Raw genomic sequence first — 22,850 nt, forward strand, 5'->3', positions numbered from 1 at the left:
GGTCACACTAAGTGTTTATTTACAATGGAGTGCTGCATATAAGGACATAGAGTATAGGTTGTCGTGTCCGGGCTGTAACTTTCCCTTGTATGGACGGATTTTAAAATAACTTGCCAAATGTGTTCCACATACCAAGACGACGTGTCGTGTGCAAAACCTGTGTCCCTACCTCAAAGGTCAAGGTCACACTTAGTGTTTATTCACAATGGAGTGCTGCATATTAGGACATAGAGTATAGGTTGTCGTGTCCGGGCTGTAACTTTCTCTTGTATGGACCGATTTTAAAATAACTTGCCACATGTGTTCTACATACCAAGACGACGTGTCGCGTGCAAGACCCCTGTCCCTACCTCAAAGGTCATAGATTATAGGTTGTCGTGTCAGGGCTGTTACTTTCCCTTGTATGGACAGATTTTAAAATCACTTGCTACATGTGTTCCACATACGAAGACGACATGTCGTGTGCATGACCCATGTCCCTACCTCTAAGGTGAAAGATACACTAAGTGTTTATTCACAAGGGAATTCTGAATATAAGGACATAACAGTGTAGGTTGTCAAGTATGGGTGGTATTTTTTTATGTTCAGAGGCAATTTAAAATAACTTGCCATATGTATTTGACACGTAAAGGCAAGATCAACTTTTCATGTACTGACCTTGTTCGTAGGTCAATGTCACATTCGTGGGCATTCGTCACATACTGTGACAGCTCTTGTTATATACAATATTCTAACGCTGGATCGAAAACTAAATAAGTTATAGCAGTCATACCAAAACAGTGAAAATAGTTTGTAACAAATGCCAGGTGTTAAAAATTTTGCAATTGTAAAAATTGCAATGACATTTGAAAGGAAATTTGATTAAGTGTGACAAACTATTATCACTGTTTTGGCATGACCATTTTAACTTGATTAGGGCATTTAAGGAGGTAATTCTGAGAAGTTAATAACAAGATTTTAATTGTGAGAAAGGTAAATGAGTAATTAACATATGAATAAAGCACTATCGTAGTAGCGGTCCAACATCAGAATCTCTGAAAATAATTACTTCTTATGATTCAACTGTTCTGCAAGACAGGCAAGATGCGCCAATTATCCACCCTTGATTTTGTTGAACTTAAATCTGACCAATGCCATGATTTGCAATGTCGTATTCCAAAGTTGATACATGCTGAAAATATGCTTTTTTGTAAAAAATAAACTTAGCTATTAATTCATTTATTGATTTTTTTTTCTGTTTTCACATTTTCTAGCAGACTAAAATGGAAACTTCAGTCTTTCAAAACATCCAACCTCTTGAGGATTTTCATCGGCCCTCGTCGTCCTCGAGTGATTGCATTTTTACTGTACATGTATTCCTAAAACTGGAAATTTGTTACACAGAAAACACATACTTTCACTGTTTATATTAAGTTTTGGTCAAAAGAGTCCATCCTTGCAGCTGATATCAATTAAAGCTTGGTTCCTTTTGAAAACTAGCTAGATCAGCCCATGCATGATGAGATTGATTGCCTTTGAATTAGTCAAAATTGCAATTATTGACCTTGTGTACAGGTTAAAAACTTCATTTATTATACAATGTTTACCAAACTTATACAGTAGCAAGATATTCATAAAAGCTTGGCTCCTTTTGAAAACCAACCAGATTTGTTCATGCATGACTGGAGTATGGCCCTTTAAAATAAGGAAAATGCCTATAATTGATCTTGCGAACATGACTTTATTTATTATCAGAAAAATTTGCCCATACATAACTGGATTGAAATTGTCGGAAATATGGTACATTTACTTTAATTGCTAACAAATGTCTTATGATCTTGTAACAGAAAATGACCAAATGATGCAAGCAAGTACAGCTCAGGCCCTCATGCGACTTTTGGTAATATAAAAAACTGCATTGTTTCACAACATAATACTAAATAAAATATTTATAAAGTTATCAATTAAACTATGAAAAATGTTGTTGATATTCACAGACTACAGTTGTGTTCCTGTCTGTCCAAAAGGGTATTACCGTGACAAGACCTCAAGAGAGTGCTCACGGATTATAAGGTATGGTCTAAAAAAACTGGGATGATGTTATTTCTATGGCTGTTTAACCTTAAGCTGAATTTATTTTGCATAATCTTGATGCTTGTATTGGACGTTCAGAGTTCTGAACAATCACTTTTTAGCTCAACTATTCGGAGAATAACGAGGGCAATACTACTCGCCCCAGCGTCGGCGTCTGACAAAGTTTTAGGGCAAGTTGGGATTTTCACTTATAAGTCCAATACCCTTCATTCAATTGACTTAATACTTCACACAGTTGTTCAGGGCCATCACATGAATAGGTTAGATAACTCCATATTATCTTTTATACAAATTGTGGCCCCTGATTGACTATGGAACTTAGGTTAAAGTTTTAGGGCAGGTTGGGATATTTTTTAATAACTTCTATACCCTTCATTTAATTGACTTAATACTTCACACAATTGTTAAGGATCATCACACAATGAGGTTACATAACTCCATATTATCCTTAATACAAGTTATGACCCCTGATTGACTTAGGTTAAGGTTTTAGGGCAAGTTAAAGTTAAGGGCAAGTTGGGATTTTAATAAAAAAAACTTCTATACCTTTCATTCAATGCACTTCATAAAATGCAAAATTATTGACGACTATCTTACAACAAGAAACAGAACTCCATTTTATCCCTAGATACAAGTTTTGGCCCTTGAGTATTTTTTTTTTCTTTTTTTTTTAAATTTTCTTTTAATTTCTTTTTAAAGGCACATTTTTATATTCTTAACCCCATTTTCATAAAGTCACCTTATGTATCAAATAATTTTAGCTAGGTTTGACATAAAGAGACCAAACTTGGTATATACGAAGAGTTAATGGAGACCTTTTATGGGAATGTGTTTGAGGCCCCTATGATAAAGGTCAAGGTAACTATTAATACAAAAAAGGGTTGGTATTGAATAACTTAAGTAAGGGTCTGTTTATTGTGACCAAACTTGGTATATAGGAAGAGTTTATAGAGACCTTTCATCAGATTGTGTTTTGAGCCCCGAGAGCTATGGTCTAGGTCAAGGTCACTGTTGCTAAAAAAAGAAATATTGTTAGTACTGAATAACTCAAGTAAGGGTTGACATAGTGTGACCAAACTTGGTATATAGGACAAGTTTATGCAGAGCATTCATTGGATTGCCTTTTGGCCCCCTAGGGTCAAGGTCACTGTTACTAAAAATAGATTACTCTTTCAGTTATGGTTGACTGTGACCAAACTTAATATGTAGGAAGAGTTTATGGCAGATTTTCATGGGATTGTGTTTGGGGCCCTTAGGATCAAGGTCACTGTTACAAAAAATAGAAGAAAGCAGTTGAAACTGAATCTCTTCTGCTTATCATTAAAAACCTGGTTTTGTCATGTTGCGATTCTTATTCACTTTTTAATTTGATTGTTTTATTGCTTTTGACAGGCACATATTACATTGTTATTGTATTCACTTCTAAGTCAAAGCAGCGTAGTTGAGCGCACTGTCTCACGACAGCTCTTGTTATAAATATATCTTATAACTTGACAAATAAAGTGCATATTTACAAACTTGTATGTGTTAAGTCCTTGTTTTTCAGTCCTTCTGTTTCTATTCCATCTGTGCCACCTACAACACGGAACACGACTGTACAAACCCCAAGCCAGTCCACACATGGCCGACCAGTAGTTACATTCCCCTCTACAAGTACAGGTAGGGGCTTGGCTTTTCCTGGCCAAATTATTCTGGTCTAGTAAAACAGCATTTTTTCTTGATGAAACTATCTCCCTCAGGTTTTCAATTTGTTAAGATTTCAAGGAGGGTGAGAGTAGGTGTCTAACAGTACCTCTCCATCAAGGGGTCGTGGGTTTATGCCTGATCAGGAGAACATTCCGTTGGCCTTTTTAAAACAGCACTAGGGGCCAGTCTCTTTAAAACTCTCATGTTCTAACTGAGTTCAATGAATTATTGAGATATATTATGAACAGAAAGGATATTAATTCTGCTTCTTAACAACTTTTGATTATTATTTTACTTCTGAATATATTAACCAAATTTTGTTGAGTTGGAACGCGACTGTGAGCGAATTTCTGAAAATTGGTATATACATTTATTCAAATGAAAAATCATTATTGATATTCAATCGCCTGATATGAAGAAAAGTGAACATAATATCATATAATTTATTGGTGGTTTCATTATAACATAAAAAATATTTATTTATAATTAGTGAAATTCTAATTGAATCATGTTTACTATTCGGCCTTCAACAGACGAAAAGAATGTTAAATTATTAATTTAACAAAAATGAGCAATAGCTATACATAACATATAATTTATGATGGTTTATACAAAACTAAGTTTCTTACATGACCATCTCATTAACATAAACAATATTTTGATTACAGTTTCTCTATTCAGACCACCTAACTTTGATAAAATGGTCTTAATAGTGGGGTGGTCTCATTACTGAGTTTGTGCTGATATAATAAGGTTTGTGAATGGTCAAGTGGTTGCATTCATTAGATTTCTCCTATGTACATGTACAGGTATTACTGTATATATATTGGTAATATGGGGTTTATATAGTAGATACTATATTCAAGAAGAGAAAATAAATAAAAAGTTATGTCATTTATTAATTTACATTGTAAATTTTTCAAAGAATAACATGTATTAAAACAACACATTTTTAATTTCCTGTAATTATATTTTTGCAATAAGTATTCCCGAAAATCCAATCAAAAGCATTAAATCAATCAAAAACCCATCAATTATCAAACACTTCAATGTTTTTCACTCTAATTTTGACCTCTCTTGTGAAGCAGCTACTTGTTGTATAGAACATTATAAACAACTTTTGAGAAGAAGATTTGTCTATTAATACTATAATTACAAGATTATTCAGACGATGTGATTATGTCTGATTTAAATATTGAAAAATAGTTTGTTAAAGTGATTGTTAAAATCCAAATATGCAAATAATATTGATATAAAGGCAGATAAAAAATAAGATACACCAAGCAGTACAAAGGACATGGTATCACAGACATATCGTAGGAAAATGTGACAAAAAAAAATAAAAAAGCACTTTAGAATAAAATTAAATGTAGGATGTTAAGTATGCTAAAAAAATAAAAAAAATATATAGAGGTTATGTAACTTCTAAGAATATTCTATAACTTAGACATTTATACATTCTATAATACAACACTACCAAAACAAAACAACATGAAACTTAGAGCAGTCTAAAAAACAAATTGATGAATTGAGAATGAAGATACATATTACTCAAAGTTTTAATTTTACAAGAAACACAACTGATAATAATTATTACAGGTTACATATAAAAGAGATAAAGATAAGCAGCAATGTAAAGCACTAGTAGGTTATAAAGCTATGTACAGTGTTATTAAAACACCACATGGAGAACGTGCATTTTGTCCTGACCAGGTGTTTATAAGTCTTCTGACTTCTTTAAAATTGTTAACTAAGTCTTGTCAAAAATCATTTAAATTTCCACACCTGAGCAATCTCAAAATGAAATGAGTTGCTTAATCTGTGTCTGCATTTGCAATCATAATTGCTGCGGCACCTTAGTTTAATACTTGCTTGCAAGTCTTCATCATGTCCATATATCAAAGTAACCAATTTTAACTTATATCATAGGATTAAAAAATTCCAACAAAGTCCTCAGCAATGTCTGTCATTAAAATTAAATAACTCTTTACAGAATTTAATGTTAATTATGACCGTTTCACATTGAATGGTTAAAGTACTGGTATCAAGCCTTGTTGTAAGTACATTGTTGACTCCTTGGAGTTATATTTTTTGCACATTTTTTATAATTATGCAAAAACATAATATTAAGAGTTACTAACCAGGCCATCTTACAGACATACAAAGGCAAGCTGGCTATCTTACAGACATGACAAGACAAGCAGGCTATCTTACAGACATGACAATGCAGACAGGCTATCTTACAGAATCTTACAGACATGACAAAGCCAGCAGGCTATCTAACAGACACAACAAAGCAAGTGACTATCTTTCAGACATGAGAAGGCAAGACGGCTGTCTACAGACATGAAAGGGCAAGCTAAATAATCTTACAGACAGGGCAAACAAGCTATCTATCTTACAGACATGACAAATCAAGCTGGCTATCTTACAGACATGACAAAGCAAGCTAGCTATCTTACAGACATGACAAAGCAAGCTTGGTATCTTACAGATGACAAAGCAAGTTTGGTATCTTACAGACATGACAAAGCAAGAAGGCTATCTTACAGACATGACAAAGCAAGAAGGCTATTTTACTGACATGACAAAGCAAGCTGGGTATCTAACAGACATGAAAAAGCAAGAAGGCTATCTTACAGACATAACAACCCAAGCTGTGAATCCTACAGACATGACAAAGCAAGAAGGCTATTTTACAGACATGACAAAGCAAGCTGGCTATCTTACAGACATGACAAGGCAAGCTGGGTATCTTACAGACATGACAAAGCAAGAAGGCTATCTTACAGACATGGCAAGGCAAGCAGGCTATTTTACAGACATGACAAAGCAAGAAGGCTATCTTACAGACATGACAAAGCAATCTGGGTATGTTACAGAATCTTACAGACATGGCAAGTCAAGAAGGCTACATGTATCTTACATACATGACAAAGCAAGAATGTTATCTTACAGACATGACAAAGCAAGAAGGCTATCTTACAGACATGGCAAGGCAAGCAGGCTATTTTACAGACATGACAAAGCAAGAAGGCTATCTTACAGACATGACAAAGCAATCTGGGTATGTTACAGAATCTTAAAGACATGGCAAGTCAAGAAGGCTACATGTATCTTACATACATGACAAAGCAAGAATGTTATCTTACAGACATGACAAAGCAAGCTGGGTATCTTACAGACATGGTAAAGCAAGCTTGGTATCTTACAGACATGACAAAGCAAGAAGGCTATCTTACAGACATGACAAAGCAAGCTGGATATGTTACAGAATCTTACAGATATGACAAAGCAAGCAGGCTATCTTACAGACATGACAAAGCAAGAATGCTATCTTACAGACATGACAACGCAAGCTGGGTATCTTACAGACATGGCAAAGCAAGCTTGGTATCTTACAGACATGAAAAAGCAAAAAGGCTATCTTACAGACATGGCAAGGCAAGAAAGCCCATCTTACGGACATGACAAGGCAAGCAGGCTATTTTACAGACATGACAAAGCAAGAAGGCTATCTTACAGACATGGCAAGGCAAGCTGGCTATTTTACAGACATAACAAAGCAAGCTGGGTATCTTACACACATGACAAAGCAAGAAGGCTACCTTACAGGCATGACAAAGCAAGCTGGGTATCTTACAGACATGACAAAGCAAGAAGGATATCTTACAGACATGGCAAGGCAAGCTGGCTATTTTACAGACATGACAAAGCAAGCAGGATTTTTTACAGACATGACAAGGCAGGCTGGGTAGCTTACAGACAAGGCAAAGCAAGGAGGCTGTCTTACACAAATGGCAAGGCAAGCAGGCTATTTTTCAGACATGACAAAGCAAGCTGGATTTTTTACAGACATGACAAAACAAGCTGGGTTTCTTACAGACATGGCAAAGCAAGAAGGCCATCTTACAGACATGACAAAGCAAGAAGGCTATCTTACAGACATGACAAAGCAAGAAGGCTATCTTACAGACATGACAAAGCATGCTTGGTATCTTACAGACATTACAAAGCAAGAATGATATCTTACAGACATGGCAAAGCAAGAAGGCCATCTTACAGACATGACAAAGCAAGCTGTGTATTTTACAGACATGACAAAGCAAGAAGGCTATCTTACAGACATGACAAAGCAAGCTTGGTATCTTACAGACATTACAAAGCAAGAAGGATATCTTACAGACATGGCAAGGCAAGCTGGCTATTTTACAGACATGACAAAGCAAGCTGGATGTTTTACAGACATGACAAAGCATGCTGGGTATCTTACAGACATGACAAAGCAAGAAGGCTATCTTACAGACATGACGAGGCAAGCAGGATATTTAACAGACATGACAAAGCAAGCTGGCTATTTTACAGACATGACAAAACAACCTGGATATCTTACAGACATGGCGAAGCAAGAAGGCTATCTTACAGACATGGCAAGTCAAGAAAGCCCATCTTACGGACATGACAAGGCAAGCAGGCTATTTTATAGACATGACAAAGCAAGCTGGCTATCTTACAGACATAGCAAAGCAAGCTGGCTATCTAAAAGACATGACAAGGCAAGTAAGCTATCTTACATACATGACAAGGCAAGGAGGCTATCTTACAACCATGGCAAGGCAACCAGGCTATCTTACAGACATGACAGGGCAAGCAGTATACTTTACAGACATGACAAGGCAAGTCAGCTATTTAACAGACATGGTATGGTAAGCTTGCTAGGCTGTCTTTTTCAAGCAGGCTATTTTATAGACAGATCATGTTCAATGTACTTGTCTCATTTCAGATAAACAATCCATTCCAATAGAATCATCAATTTTGGGGACATCAGCAATCATAGGAATTTGTTTTACTGTACTCATTATCCTGGCTCTTATGATCTTATTAATTGGTAAGTACAAATAACCATTATAGATAGAAACTTATCAATTGCTTAAAAACATCAGTTTTTATAATTTTGCATTATCAAATTTTAAAAATGTAAATGGAGCCACATATACAATGTGTGATTGTTATTACAATTTTACACTTCAGTATCAAATAAATTAACCTTGCTTTTATAAACTAATATTTATTTCAGTAAGCTGCAAGTACGGTCCACTTGGACCATGCCTATTAAGATACTTAATTGTACGGCATCGAAGGGACAGTACCTACCGGTATTCAGAAGTGAATACAGGTATGTAAAGTCTACTTGTACACAAAGGGAACTCATTATGCAATGCACTTGAATTGATAATATAAACATTGTCAAGAAATGTTTTGGCAAAGCTGCATTTTAGTGACTATATATAGAATTTTGTTCGATCTTAAATGAGATTTTTTGCGCATGCACAGAGCAGTGCTTTACAAACATAATGGCAATATAGTTGTTCTTACAATTTGGGCGATTTTAAAATTTGATTTTTAATTGTAAAGCACAAAGGTGTAAGAAATGAGTTGGTAAATGTAGTTCATAAATATATGAGTCAGTGGTTGGCTGCATCTATTTGAAGTGTCAAGCATTTTTGACAACAAATATATATTGGCAATCCCGCCAATGTATGAAAAATTCAAAATGGCTGACCCAGAAGGTGGTTCTGGTTTTTGCGAATGAAAATGATAAAACGAATACAAAAAGCAGTCAACAGGGAAAAGGCAAACAGTCTGTAAAGAAGTCCTTCGTGTACAATGAAACTCCCCTTATGAAAAAAAATTGCTCACAGCCCTTTATGGCTTGCAAACTGCTTTTAACAAACAAACAGCAAAAATGTCTGAATTTGACAAATATTAAATGAATTAACAAAATAATAAGTACATGGAATTTGCTGCAAGAATTGCATCATTTGAAGATATACAAGATTAAAAAGGTGAATATTATGGATAATATCAGGATCAGACTGTAGTTTGTTCAGAAAAGTCTGACAATACCTGTACAGGATCTGAAGAAGGCAAACGTGGCGATGAAAATAATAACAGTAGGTTTAAGATAATGGCGTAAAGACTTAACGCTACTGAAGTTGGAGATGGTTTTTAGTGTGGTATATACAAACCGGTTTATTTGAGATTCAATAAACCCACTTGCTCGGACCACAGACAAGAAAATGAAAAATATTGAAACATCTGTTGTTAAAGCAGGCACAATTCTGTCTCAGGTTGTGGATAAAATGGCAAAACTTGAAAACAAGCATGGAAATGACCCCTGCGAGGAATTCTAGAATTATTCTAGAACAGATTCTAGAAGATAGTTCTAGAATAGTAACTGAACTCTAAATGGCAGTTCTAGAACTAAATGTTCAAGAACTTTCTCTAGAACTTCTTGAACCAAATTCTAGAACTTTGTTCTAGAACCCAGTTCTAGAATATAGAACCCAGTTCTAGAATAGTAATTGAACTCTTAATAGATGAGTTCATGAACTTGTTCTAGAAGTTCTGGAGAAAGTTCTTGAATATCTAAGAGGCCATTTGTTGTTCAAGAACTAGTTCTAGAACTAGTTCTTGAACATTTGTCCTCAAGCACTCCAAGTTCTAGAACTGTTCTGGAACTGTTCTATTAGTTCTTGAAGAACTCCCAAGTTCTAGAACAGTTCCAGAACAAAAAATTGCCTGAAATACCCCAGTAAAAATGTCAGTGGAATTCCAGCTGCATGCTGGTGGTATACCAATGGTATTTCAGTGGTATACCAGCAGTAAACTTTTAGTGGAATACCACTAGAATCTGTGACATTAATTAGAAACAATATCCATATTACATGTTACAACATATTTACTTCCAGGCTTAATCAACAGCATTACAGAACAAAATCTTAAAGAACAAAAACATTTGAAATTTAAAAAAAACTAAGTAATGCAATTGAACACATATTAATTTATAAAACTAATTCATTAAATTTTAATAATGGTTTAAGAAGTTATAATGAAACAAGACCAATCATTAGAAAATATGACAGTTCTATGGTTTTGTCAGGGAGTCGTCCATTTATAACACTTCCACTTTTTATAACACATAACACTGTTGTGAGTATATACACATTGCAAAATGATTACATCATTGTAGATGATGATGGTTCTTCTTTAGGGTTGATGTGTAAGTTTGTAATTTATTTAATCACAGCAACTTGCAAGAAAAAATTTAGCATCTTGTTAGTGTAAACAAGTCCTTCACTATACAGGAACGGTTTTTACTTCTGCATTAGTTAAGATAGAGTAACTCTTTTTTTTGAACAGTTTCCAAAATTGCATCTGTATCAATGTTGATGCCCACAGCAACTAACATGGAGTTGGTAGATTCTATACTGTGCACAGTGCAGTAATATGTATCGCCCATGTACTCCTTTTCTTTTTCAAATGGCAGTTGTCTTCCTCTATTTTAAGTCCGTTTTCCCTGAAAAATATATGACATTGAATTTAGATTTTAATAATAAGAAGCAAGTTTAAAATAAAGTCTTCTTTCTTTAAATAAGGCCAATTGTAAATTATTTGAACTCAAGATTATAGAATTGATGAAATTTGAAGTTGTTCACATTGAAGTTTTACTTTGCAGTTGAAACAAAATTCACTAGTATTAATTGTAGGTACAGGGCGATTTACATAAGCCTCAAAGTAAAAGTAAACTATCTACTGTCAAGTCATATGACAGTTAACAGGCATTGTTCTCGTAGTAGAATGGCTATGTTTGAGAGAAATGGGTCCTCCCAGAAAACCCCCATAAATGTACGACTTTGTATTTACAGCTACACTCACTTCTGTCAAATATATATTGGTTCCATTAAAATCCACTATGACGCTTTCATGACAAGAAAAAAACTTCATAAATTTTAAAATTATCTTAACTCAAATCCTTACCAATAACTCTGGTGTCATAAACAAGTGAACAACTGCAGAAATTGTACAGGACATGTTGGTGGGTTCGGGGTCTGTACGGTGTCCTAGTGATCAGGGGTCAGGCGTACCGGAAACAGGGAAAATTAACATCCTCACTTGAACGGTCTGGTTGTGTATTACTCGTCTCCATTGAGTCTAAAATGGACAAATATTTCAGTGAATATCATAAACAATTATGAGTAACACATGGTTTCTTTACCCAATCACCCAAGAACATTAAATGAATGCAGTCACAAATCATGAAGTCTAAACTGTCACATATTTTCGCGACTTCTTTAAATTGTCTCTTTTCCGATCAAATGAAAGTATTACACAAGTAAAACCATTTCAAAGCGATGAAACGAAATTGCATTAAGTGCTTATGATTTTTTTTTTTAAATTAAATATTTAATTATAAGAATTTAAATTAAGTATAAAAGAAAATTCAAACTGACGATTGACATTCTCTTTCTAGAAATTACAGTCACGTTATATTGTCATTGAATAATTTTGTACATTAAGTAAGGAGTCAAAACCAATTTAGTTCAACAATAGTCTACAAGTGATAGGTAAAAACTCACCAGTTTGCCATCGTGGTCAAATAAACGACACAAAAATTGAAAGCTTCATCCATTATCGTCTGCAGAAGTGTACTTCCGGTTCAATTCAAAATGGCGGCTTATTGTTGTTATTCAGTTGTTTGTACACATTTTGTCAGTGATTAAGACAACTAATGGACTTTGAATTGCTCTAGAGGATAGAAATCACATAGATTAATGATCTTACCAGCTATCAGCCAATGTGTTACATTTTCACGCTGTCTAATAGTGGAGATTAAAAACTACTGTTTGGTACATTGACGTCATGGCAAACCAAAGACTCCAGACATTTGCTTAAACAAAACGTAAGTCCATTGTGAAGTTTAAAAGTCATATAAACGACTATAAATGCCTATCAGTTATAAGTTGTATGAGAACTATTTCTTAACCGATTCAAAAAATATTTTAGAACCAGTTGTTTGCGTTTATGAAAAAATCTTCTGTAAACGAAGTTGATAAACAAGAAAGGTAAAAACATCCCCTCTCAATCCCTGGTGTACCGGGATGGGGGAGGGGGGGGGGGGCGTGGTTACAATTGTCTGACTGGTACATTAACAACTAGAAAAGCTATGTTTAAATGTAATCTTGGAACCTTAAAATGCATATTTCCCACAAGCTTCAAATGGGCCAGCCGCCCTTTGCCTACTAACAGAGTACAAAAGGGCCTGTCCCCCATCGACCCACAGAATAGCATGTATGAATAATGTAACCAGAATCCAAACTAACCCTTATATCTTATCTTACATTTAGCACAACCTGATTTAATTTCATTTATTATTTTAATATTAATCCAGTCCACTGGGTGACTGGCTCTGCTTGGGTTTCAGGACTCCTTCTAGCTTAGACATTCTCTCTTCTAGATTGCGGTATTAATGTGCCTCAGAGATCTATAGTCATCTTCTAACCTGTTCAGTCCCTCGCTTAAGAAAAGGAAATACAAAATCACTTATCTGTTAACGTTACAAAATAAATAATTTGTTTTTTCTTTGAGATACAGTTCTTGAAGAAGATTGAATAACTTTTTAGTTCTAGAACTGATGTTCTAGAACATGAAAGGTTCTTGAACAAGATTGAAGAACTTTGAGTTCTTGAACCCGAGTTCTAGAACCATTTGTGTACTAGAACGCCAGTTCAAGAACTAAAAACAGTAGTTCTAGAACAGTTCTTAAGGTTCTAGAACAGTTCTTGAACGTTCAAGAACTTGATGCTAGTTCTAGAACTTTTCTCGCAGGGGGACCATTTCAGTTAACTTATATATACGTGCAATGATGTTTTGGGTCTTATGGGACAGACAAATAAGCAAATTAAGTTGGCCTGAAAAGACTTTATTAGATAAGAATGAAATGAGAATATAGTCATCTATTTAATCATAACAAGTCATTCACTAAACTTTTGAGCAGGGATGGTGTTTCTAAATTGGCCAAAGAAATAGATGACTGTTCAAAGTTAAATAGTCCCATGTTTTCGAACAAAATCATCAGGGGAGGCTAATCCAATGGTGATCCGAACACATTGAGCATGTATGACATTGCGAAAAACTTCCCAAGGATGGGAGCTTGACCTTATTGGCAATAGACGATGTAAGTAAATTTTGGTAGCAGGCAGATTAAGATGCTATGTTAGAGAATGGTGTAAAACAACAAGTGGAAGTCACATTTTGGATATAGTAGAACATTGTCAAATTTTGAAATAAGATTTATAAGCTTGACAATCTTTATCAAAGCGCTGAAAGCGCTGCAAGACTGTCAGTGATGTAACTAAAGCAAGCAAACACTACTGCAAAGTTTTTTCAAATGAAACGTGATCAAATGATTTCATGCAAATGACGAACACTCTTTAAGGTAGATGAAGAAAGATAAATGTGATTATAATAAGCACAAATATATTGGCCCTACTTGATCATGTATCCAATGGCCTACAAGATTCTTAATTCAAGTTTCCTAAGTTTGAACTGCTTTAAATTATTTAAATGCATATTCATTATGTTAAAATTGCTTCAATTTATGACGTCACTTATAACAGTTTCAGCAAGCAATTACATTCCTTCATTCCATTAGGGTCTGTTGAAGCCAATGTCTTTAAAATGCAAATACAATACAACTATATCCAAGATTCAAGGGACATACTAAAAATATAACTTTAAATGATGCTCTTTCAAGCCTAAAAATGCCTCCCAGAACTTCTATCAACAGAGTCCACATATCTACAAAAATTGTGTACGAGTTACTTTCTTTGATATAAAAGTGAAAACAAATCTGCATGGTGCTGTGGCATCATACCATGAAAAAAACTAATATCTTTAAATTTGTTTTCTAGTGTGTTTTTACTATAAAAGTGTTAATAAATCTGCATGGTGCTGAAGAAAAAAAACTAATGTCTTAAATTTCAAACCTGCAGCATTAATTAGCACCATGTTGTCAAGAATATCTGGACAATTGAATGAAATATGCATGGACCGAAATGACAGCTGGTTTTTCATTGACAAAAGATGCCTTTGAGGCAGTTTTAAGATTATGCTATTTAAAGTATGAGGGTAGTTGGTACAGTTTTCAATCGCATTCAGATGATGGCTGATATTTGCTGATAAACATGTATCCTCTTAGCAGCAGGGAATAAGTAAATGACATAGTTTTAATGACCATTACTGGAGTTGTGACCTTGACCTCCAAATCCAAAGGGGTTATCTGCTGGTCACCCCAAACCTAAATTTCAAGTTTGAAGGCCATGGGTGCAGACTTTGTAGAGTTGTCACACAGGCAATCTTTTTGCGTTCAATGTCTCTGTGACAAATCAATAGGGCTCACCTACTGGTCAGGCCCAGCACCAAAGTCAAGTTGTTAAAGGCCTATGGATGCAGGCTTTGTCCAGTCATTATTAGTACAACCTTAAAGCAATCAGGGTCACTGTGACCTTGACTTTGACCCAATACACCTTCCTGTTCAAGGTCACTGTGACCTTTGAACATATTACCCATAAAATCAAAAGGGGTCATCTACTGGTTAAACCAAACTTGCATGTCAAGTTTGACAATAGGTCTAGGAATTGTAGAGTTATCACCCGGAAAAGCTTTGGTCTGCTGTCAGACAGACGGACGTAGTGGCCAACATGTGCAAACGATATACTCCTCTTCTTTGAAGGGGGCATAATAAATTGAAATTGATTAAACATTTTTGTTTATTATGTTTATTAACTTACACTACATACATCAAGTACCATTTTTATATTTTCGAATGCTCAATTGGGCATGTACATGGGTTTTGATCTGACTATGAACATGAAACTACATAGTGATTGTTCCCTCCTATCAATTCTAAATTTAAGTAACCATGAGAAAAAAGCATGTTTTCACTGCACCATGTATAAATATGTCAAACAAAATAAATGTCAAGTTATTCAAGATCAATTTAACACTGTTCTTTTGATGATTTCTGTGCATTCCTGACTGCAGGTTTTTCCCATTTTCCCACACAGTTATTTCATATTGGCCTTACAAGGTCAGATCTTGAGTTGGGTCTTCATTGATGGACACTATCTCTTTATCTCCACAGAAAACACACTGTGCAAGTTTCACTGCAACAACTGCAAAAAAGTTCAATTATTTTTATTGGATTTAGGGAGTCTTTAAAAGTTTAAAGGGTTCATATAAATTAATGCATTATCATGCTGGACTCTTTGACACTGATGGTTAAAACAAAGAAGGCATATGATTTGTGTACAGATTAAACATTATTAATTATAAATGTGTTCTTTAATTAATAGACAAGTGGCAACAATTTCCCCAATTAAAAAGCTTACATCTGTATATCTGCAGATTGATAATTTGCATTTCTTTTGCTTTGATCATTGAAGTCAAATGAGTTAGGCATGATAATGCATTAAAATAAGAAATATAAATTTCTTCTCAACAGATGCTAAATTATATTATTTTTTTTTATATAAACAAAGATTTTGATTATGATATACCTGCATAGTTAGTGGTCTCCATAACTGCTCAGAAATGCTCCCTATGACAAACTAAGTGCTGGTGTAAGGCCAGGGAATGGTGCTGCTCCAACCAATAGCGCAATTCTTCCTACAGGTGGACCAGCTCCTCAATATGGTTTCTGTCATGGCAGTGATAACAGTATGTTACATGCCCTTTTCTACTTTCCAGAGAATGAATCTTCCAATCTAAATTTCAAATTTAAGAACAAATTTATACATATGCACATGTAATGTTGTTAAAAACAAACCATTTAGATGTCACAAAACTATAGGATTTTAGGTGAGAATTAAGCCAAATCAAAACATATAGTCATTTAAAGCTGCACTTTCACAAATTAACTATTTTTACAACTTTTGTATTTTTTGTCTTTGAATTACCTATTTTTTGCGTAAATATCTGCAAATCAGTTATATAAGACTACTGACAAAATATTAGATTGCAGACTTCCATATTTCAGGTCGAAAACTAAGGTTTTATGTCTTAAAGGGTTACTAACGGTTTAAGAAAAATGCATAAAACATTTTGAACTTAAATATACACATTTTCTGACTAATTTATTGTCAGCAATCTTATATGAATGGTTAACATGCATTTTCACATAAATTGGTCTTTTTTGACTGAATTAATATAAGAAAGCAGCGATCCACTTTTTCCAGTTGTCTGTTATGACCAGTGTTCAGAAACTCGCATAAAAAAATCATTACAAGACCAAGAAATAAAAAAAAGAGTTGGTAAAACAGACAATCTGTGAGAGTGCCGCTTAAACATTTAAAGTGATATGCATCCTCAGCCAACTGCAGACCTATTCACATCCTGGCTACACAACCAGTACATTCATCAGCTTTACTGATTCAAACCAGGCACATTCATATTGGTAGACTAGCATTTTACCATTCTGTGCTGGCCACTTAAGTTCTCATTTTAACTAGAATTCAAAATGTATATACCTTTGTTCATTTTTTTTGCCAACTGACTGTTTCAACTGAACTTCCTAAATGAATGAGAAGTTTCAAAAAATAATTACAATATCTCAGCAAATACCTGCATTTATGTGTTTCTTGTGCAATCTGTCAGCTTTGGCAGGCTCAGATTTCATTTTGTCCATCTCAATACTTATAATCTTCCAGTCTGATGTATTGCAATCCGATTTTTAAGTCAGGTCAGGTAGCTATTTCAGCTTTGTTCCAGTTGATTGTATCAAATGATGTTAGCAATACTAGCCCTGTATCCAGGCACTTCTCAATCTGAAAATTTACAAAAGAACATGGCCTGTAATATTTAATAAAAAAAATCATAATTGTCAACCCCTGGATGATGGGTTCTAAAGTAAACCTGTGAGAAAAGATGCTACTGGTATGGTGCTTGAACCCATGGACAACCATGTGAACACTTGCATGGAGATCTGTCAAACTGAGCTAACCGGTTAACTGATTTTTAGGCAGTTCCCAGCTTGGCTCTACAATTGACAGGTGCATTATACATTATAAAGACAATAAATCAAACACTTGAAGCACTAGTTCAAATAATAGTAACTTGACTGATCTTTTTACAAATTTTGAAATGGCATATCCTTCACATACAATTTTTTTTTTACCAAAAGTGGGTAGCTATTCCGATTGGGATTCCGGGTCAGATAAATATCTAAAATATGAGTGATGTACACAAAAAATAAAAACTGACGTATTATTATGAGTTTGATGAGTGTTTTTTTTCATTTCATACTGTCAAAACATAATGATATAAACTGTTATACATGAAGAGCACCTGCAAGGCTGGGGTGCATAGATTTACAACAATCGGAGCCTTTTGGCCATGGCCAAATTGTTACGATTATATATACAAAAAGTGACTGGTCTCTCGAAGTTTACCTGAGATGGTCGAGTTGTTATGCTAGGTAAAATGGTTGTGTTTAAATGCATTAAATGCTTTTTTTTAAACATTTCCTGATCATATATATATTTTTCACCTTATTGTTTTGAAATCTCAGTTAAGATTGAACAAAAAGAATTTGAGAAATTAAAACAAGACTTTCTTTGGTTAAATTATCATCCTTGATATTTGGAATAATAGCATACAGTATCTAGACTAATGGGAAAAATAATATTTGAAAACAACTCTGCACAGTCGCACCACATCTCATTTAGAACCTCTCTCCATTTTTAGCTCACCTTAGCCATAGGCTGTGGGTGAGGTATTAGGATCAATGAATGTCATCTGTTCTCCATCCACACTAAGTTTGTAAACACTCTAGTGGTCACATTTTTGCCTCAATTGTCATGAAACTTGGTCAGGATGTTTGTCCCAGTAATTACTCGGACGAGTTCAAATATGGGTCATCTTGGGTCAAAAACTAGGTCACATGACCCATGAATAGAAAAATCTTGTAAACACTAGAGGTTATTTTTGCACTACAAATATCCTGGTAATATGTCAGAAAGGTTGTTTCATTGATTTCTAGCTCAAGTTCGAATATGGGTCATCTAGGGTCAAAAACTAGATCACAGAGCCCAAATATGGAAAAACCTTGTTAACACTCTATAGGTAACATTTTCGGCTCAAATATCCTTGATATTTATCAGAAATATGTTTTCATTGATTTCTAGCTCAAATTCAAATATGGGTCATCTGCAGTGCCCTAGAGACACATTGAGGGCACATAACAATTTCTATTGCTCTAAAAATAACTCTTCTGAATTGCAATCATGAATTGTATCAAGTTTTTTTGTATAATGCAGGGCTCTCGCGAGGGGGCGACTTGGGCAAAGTGGTCGCCGAAAATTCCCAGACTTCGCCCATTTGTATCATCAAAGCGACATTGACTTTGCCGAAAATTTTAGCACATTGTAAATCTGTCAATCAGCCAGTATTTGGCCACTGTCCCATTAGTCAAAACATCGCAATAAGCCATTCATACAAATTGGTAATCTCCTAATCCGATAATTGGGCCGTGTCACCAAGACATCACCAGCAGGCGGAGCTATTGAAAGTTACCCAATCAGAATGTACATTGAGAAGACCCTGATCAAATGATATAAGTTCGTTAAAATGAGATAGAAAAGGCGACATAATTATAAAAAAAAACCTTGTCAAGCATTAATGAAGTAAAAAAAATATATGTATTGAATAAACAATGCAAGGCATTTAAACATTGTTGCTTTTGAAGCAGACGGTCTTAGCCATCTCCGGCCATCGGCAAGTAGGCGCTAAGAAAATAAATTAAATGGCGTATCACCAAATATTTGATTGGTTTTAGTGAATTGTTCATGATAAAAATTGATTTGTAAACACATTTTTTTTTATTTTTTTTTTGCTTTATGAAGAGTTTACTTACAGTAATTTTCTCCTGTCATAGTTCCGGACCGATGTCAAAAAAAATCGGCGAGGTCGCCATGTTGTCAGAACAATTTTCTGAGTTAATTTTTCAACCTCCCATTATGTATTGGTAAATTTTTCATCAAGGACACTGATTTAAATGTCATTTGGTTCTTAAATGTCAGCATATTTAAAATTATTTAGCTAGAGACAAGTAAATAACAGCATAGATGAATGTGACATTCGTACCCTATCCCGAACGTACCAAAACAAAATTCGCCCCCCTACTATATTGACAGTTCATTTATAAGGTAATTTTGATTATTTCAAATCTTTAGCTCTCCTTTTTTTCATTTTAGATGCTTTTTTGAGATAAACTATGTGATATTGACAAATACACTTTTGCTGAGCCAAAAATGATACATTATTTTTTGAACATTTTATATAGTTATAACAATCAATTTTAATGTGAATATAAACTTAGGTGAGTGGTATGGCATAGTTTTTGTATCAGGTGTTACAAAAAGTATCACTTCTCCCTAAAGTCTCCCCACTTCTCCCTAAATTGCCTGAAGGAAGAAGTCACTTCTCCCAAAATTTTCAGCCTAGTGAGAGCCCTGTGTCCTTAACAAATGCTAGCACATTGTTTTGATGACTTTATTAAATAAATTGAAACTGAGTTGTGTTCATACTGATAAAATGATAGTATTTTGGGATGTGGAAAAATCCTGGTAGTTTTGGAATTAATTTGGAAACTAAAATTGAGGTAAATGTAAGTCTTTTGTTATGATCATTGTTTATTCAAATAAATGTTTGATACAATGAAAAAAAATTTCTAAAATTTTAATTATTAATAATTTTAATTAAGTTTTCAAATGTTGAATCATATTGACAGCATTTTTTCATATAAAGACTATGTATTTTTATTTCAATATGAATTGCAGTTGGGAAAGATTTTATAAGACACAAAAAGACAAACAATTACACATGCATGTTGGATTTCGCTTAAAGTTTTAGTTAAACTCTGGATTTTTACTCATATGATCTTTATATGATTTAAAAGACAAATTGTGACCCTTTATTTACGGTACTTATTAATATTTACAAACTTTATTTTTAAGTAGAATGTGACTCCATGAAAATATGTTAGATACTGAAACACTAATGGCTATAATATATTATATAGGGTATGTATAAATGCTATTAATTTCTTCACATCTTTATACACTATCATATTTGCAGAACCTGATTCAAGAACACCACGTGCAAGCAATGGGGCTTCAGGGCAAAATTGTGGCAGCTCAAATGCATCTCAGTCTGTCCATTATAAAACAGAGATACATGTTCAAGGAGACTATATAAAAACAGAGGGTGGCAAAGTCTATATTAAGGTAAAATTTTGTACTTAATAAGTTTCATATTATTTAGATTCTTTAACTTGATCAACTTTTAATATGTTGTCATTATATATAACATAAACGTTAATACACTAAACAAAATTCCTAACCGGCCACTTAGTAAAGTAACCTTCCTGAAAATTGCATTAAGTATAATAAATATACAGTTCAGTATTCGATATCCGCTATCTCGTGGCAATAGTCTTTGAAAATTTCAGCTAAATCGAAGCATAAACGGCAGAAAAAACACAGTTCATATGCCGTTTAATGACTCCCAAATCCAAAAGTCACAAGGAAAAGAAATAACAATGCAAATTCCATATATAGGGAATCAAAATTTTCATTGTATTTGTATTTTTAGCAATCTTTTGACTCAGGCTTTGTTTCACATAGATGGTAATGTTATAGTTGAACATTCATTTGAACTAATTAAGCCGTTGATGACTGTGTTTCAGTCTCACATATGATGTAATATCATTTTAAAGTGATTAAGGGTGGTATTTTTTATTTTTCTTCCTTTACACGCTATGTTATATTTTGTGACTTTTATGATTGAGAGTGTTGTCATTTGAGACACTGTATTTTTTTTACAAAGCAAAATATGTGAACCAAGTTTTCACAGCATGTGTACGAGGTAATGGTCTTTTCTTAAAACTAATTTGTAATTAGGCTTATTTCAAAGGGAAAGGAATATTAGAAGATTACTTAGGTGGCTGGTTAGGAATTTTGTTTAGTGTATGTACTTTTCTATGTTGCAAATGATGTAATAGTAAATTTGGTTGGAAAAGTTAAATTGATTCAATGTGGTTAAGTATATTGTTAAGCACAGGCAAAGTGTTAATTTAAGAGTCTTTGACATTTTTTTATTGTGAAATTCACTATTATTAAATTATGTAAGTCCCAAGACTGTAACTTAGGTTTTGTTTATAAGTCTCAATTGAACCTGTCATTCACAAATCTTTTTAAGAATGAGCTGAATGATGATATCCATCATGAGACTCCTGATGACACTCCAGAAATAAATAGAAGACAAAACCAACAGGTAGGTTTGAATAGTTTGGGTTACTGTTTTGCAAACATAAATTATACATGTTAATTTATTGTATTGAAATTGTGATAAATGTCTGTGGCTTGATGCTGCCTTGAAGTGTTGTTCCTTGTTACAACAATAGCAAAAACAACTACAGTACCTTAAATTTCAATGGTGATACATACACATGCTATTACCAATAGTATCACATACAGGGTGTCAGATTGTCATAGCCTTAGTTTTGAAACTTAAGTATTGGGCATAGTAGTGTTGTGATTTGCTCATTTTCGATTAAAAAAAAACCTAGCTGAGCATTGGTGTTTCACTCCATTGGGCTCATGTTAGCTTGACTATTCAAAGAACAAGGATAAATATTTTTAATACTGTTCACTCAATTCACTTCATTTTTCACACAGTTGTTCAGGACCATCACACAATTAGGTTACATAATTCCATTTCATACTAATTACAAATAATGGCCTCTGGTTGACTTACTGTCAAGTTCAAGTTTTAGGGCAAGTTAGGATTTCACTAATAACTCCTATAGCCTTCATTCAATTCATACTTCATACAATTGTTGACAGCCATCATACAATTAGGTCACATAACCTCATGTTATCCTAAGTACAAATAATGTCCCTTGATCACCTTAGAAAGAATGGTTTAAGTTTAAGCAAACCTGGCATTTTCACTTATAACTCAACTTTTCATTCAATGGACTTCATGCTTAACACAGATGTGCAAGACCATCACACAATTGTGTTACATAACTACATATTTAGCTAAATACAAATTATGGCCCTTTATCGACTAAGAAAGATTTTGAGCAACTTGGGTTTTAGGGTTTAGTTGTGTACGGCCATCACACCATAAATACAGATTATGCACCTAGATATGCTTATAACGATATAAGGTTTGGTTAAAGTTAT

The 22,850-nt window shown here is 34.1% G+C and overlaps 1 protein-coding gene across 5 annotated transcripts in view; it reads left to right on the forward strand.

Annotated features, from left to right (window-relative positions):
* Positions 1 to 22,850, forward strand: part of LOC128208763 (uncharacterized) — a 77,173-nt gene that overhangs the window by 39,533 nt on the left and 14,790 nt on the right. For all 5 annotated transcript variants that reach the window (XM_052912338.1, XM_052912339.1, XM_052912341.1 and 2 more), the window contains 6 exons: positions 1,977 to 2,052; positions 3,620 to 3,732; positions 8,543 to 8,647; positions 8,837 to 8,935; positions 20,737 to 20,885; positions 21,859 to 21,933. In XM_052912338.1, the coding sequence (XP_052768298.1) occupies positions 1,977 to 2,052; positions 3,620 to 3,732; positions 8,543 to 8,647; positions 8,837 to 8,935; positions 20,737 to 20,885; positions 21,859 to 21,933 (617 nt within the window). The remainder of the gene's footprint in view (positions 1 to 1,976; positions 2,053 to 3,619; positions 3,733 to 8,542; positions 8,648 to 8,836; positions 8,936 to 20,736; positions 20,886 to 21,858; positions 21,934 to 22,850) is intronic.

The sequence above is a fragment of the Mya arenaria genome, chromosome 11 (assembly GCF_026914265.1).
Source record: "Mya arenaria isolate MELC-2E11 chromosome 11, ASM2691426v1".
Taxonomy (NCBI): domain Eukaryota; kingdom Metazoa; phylum Mollusca; class Bivalvia; order Myida; family Myidae; genus Mya; species Mya arenaria.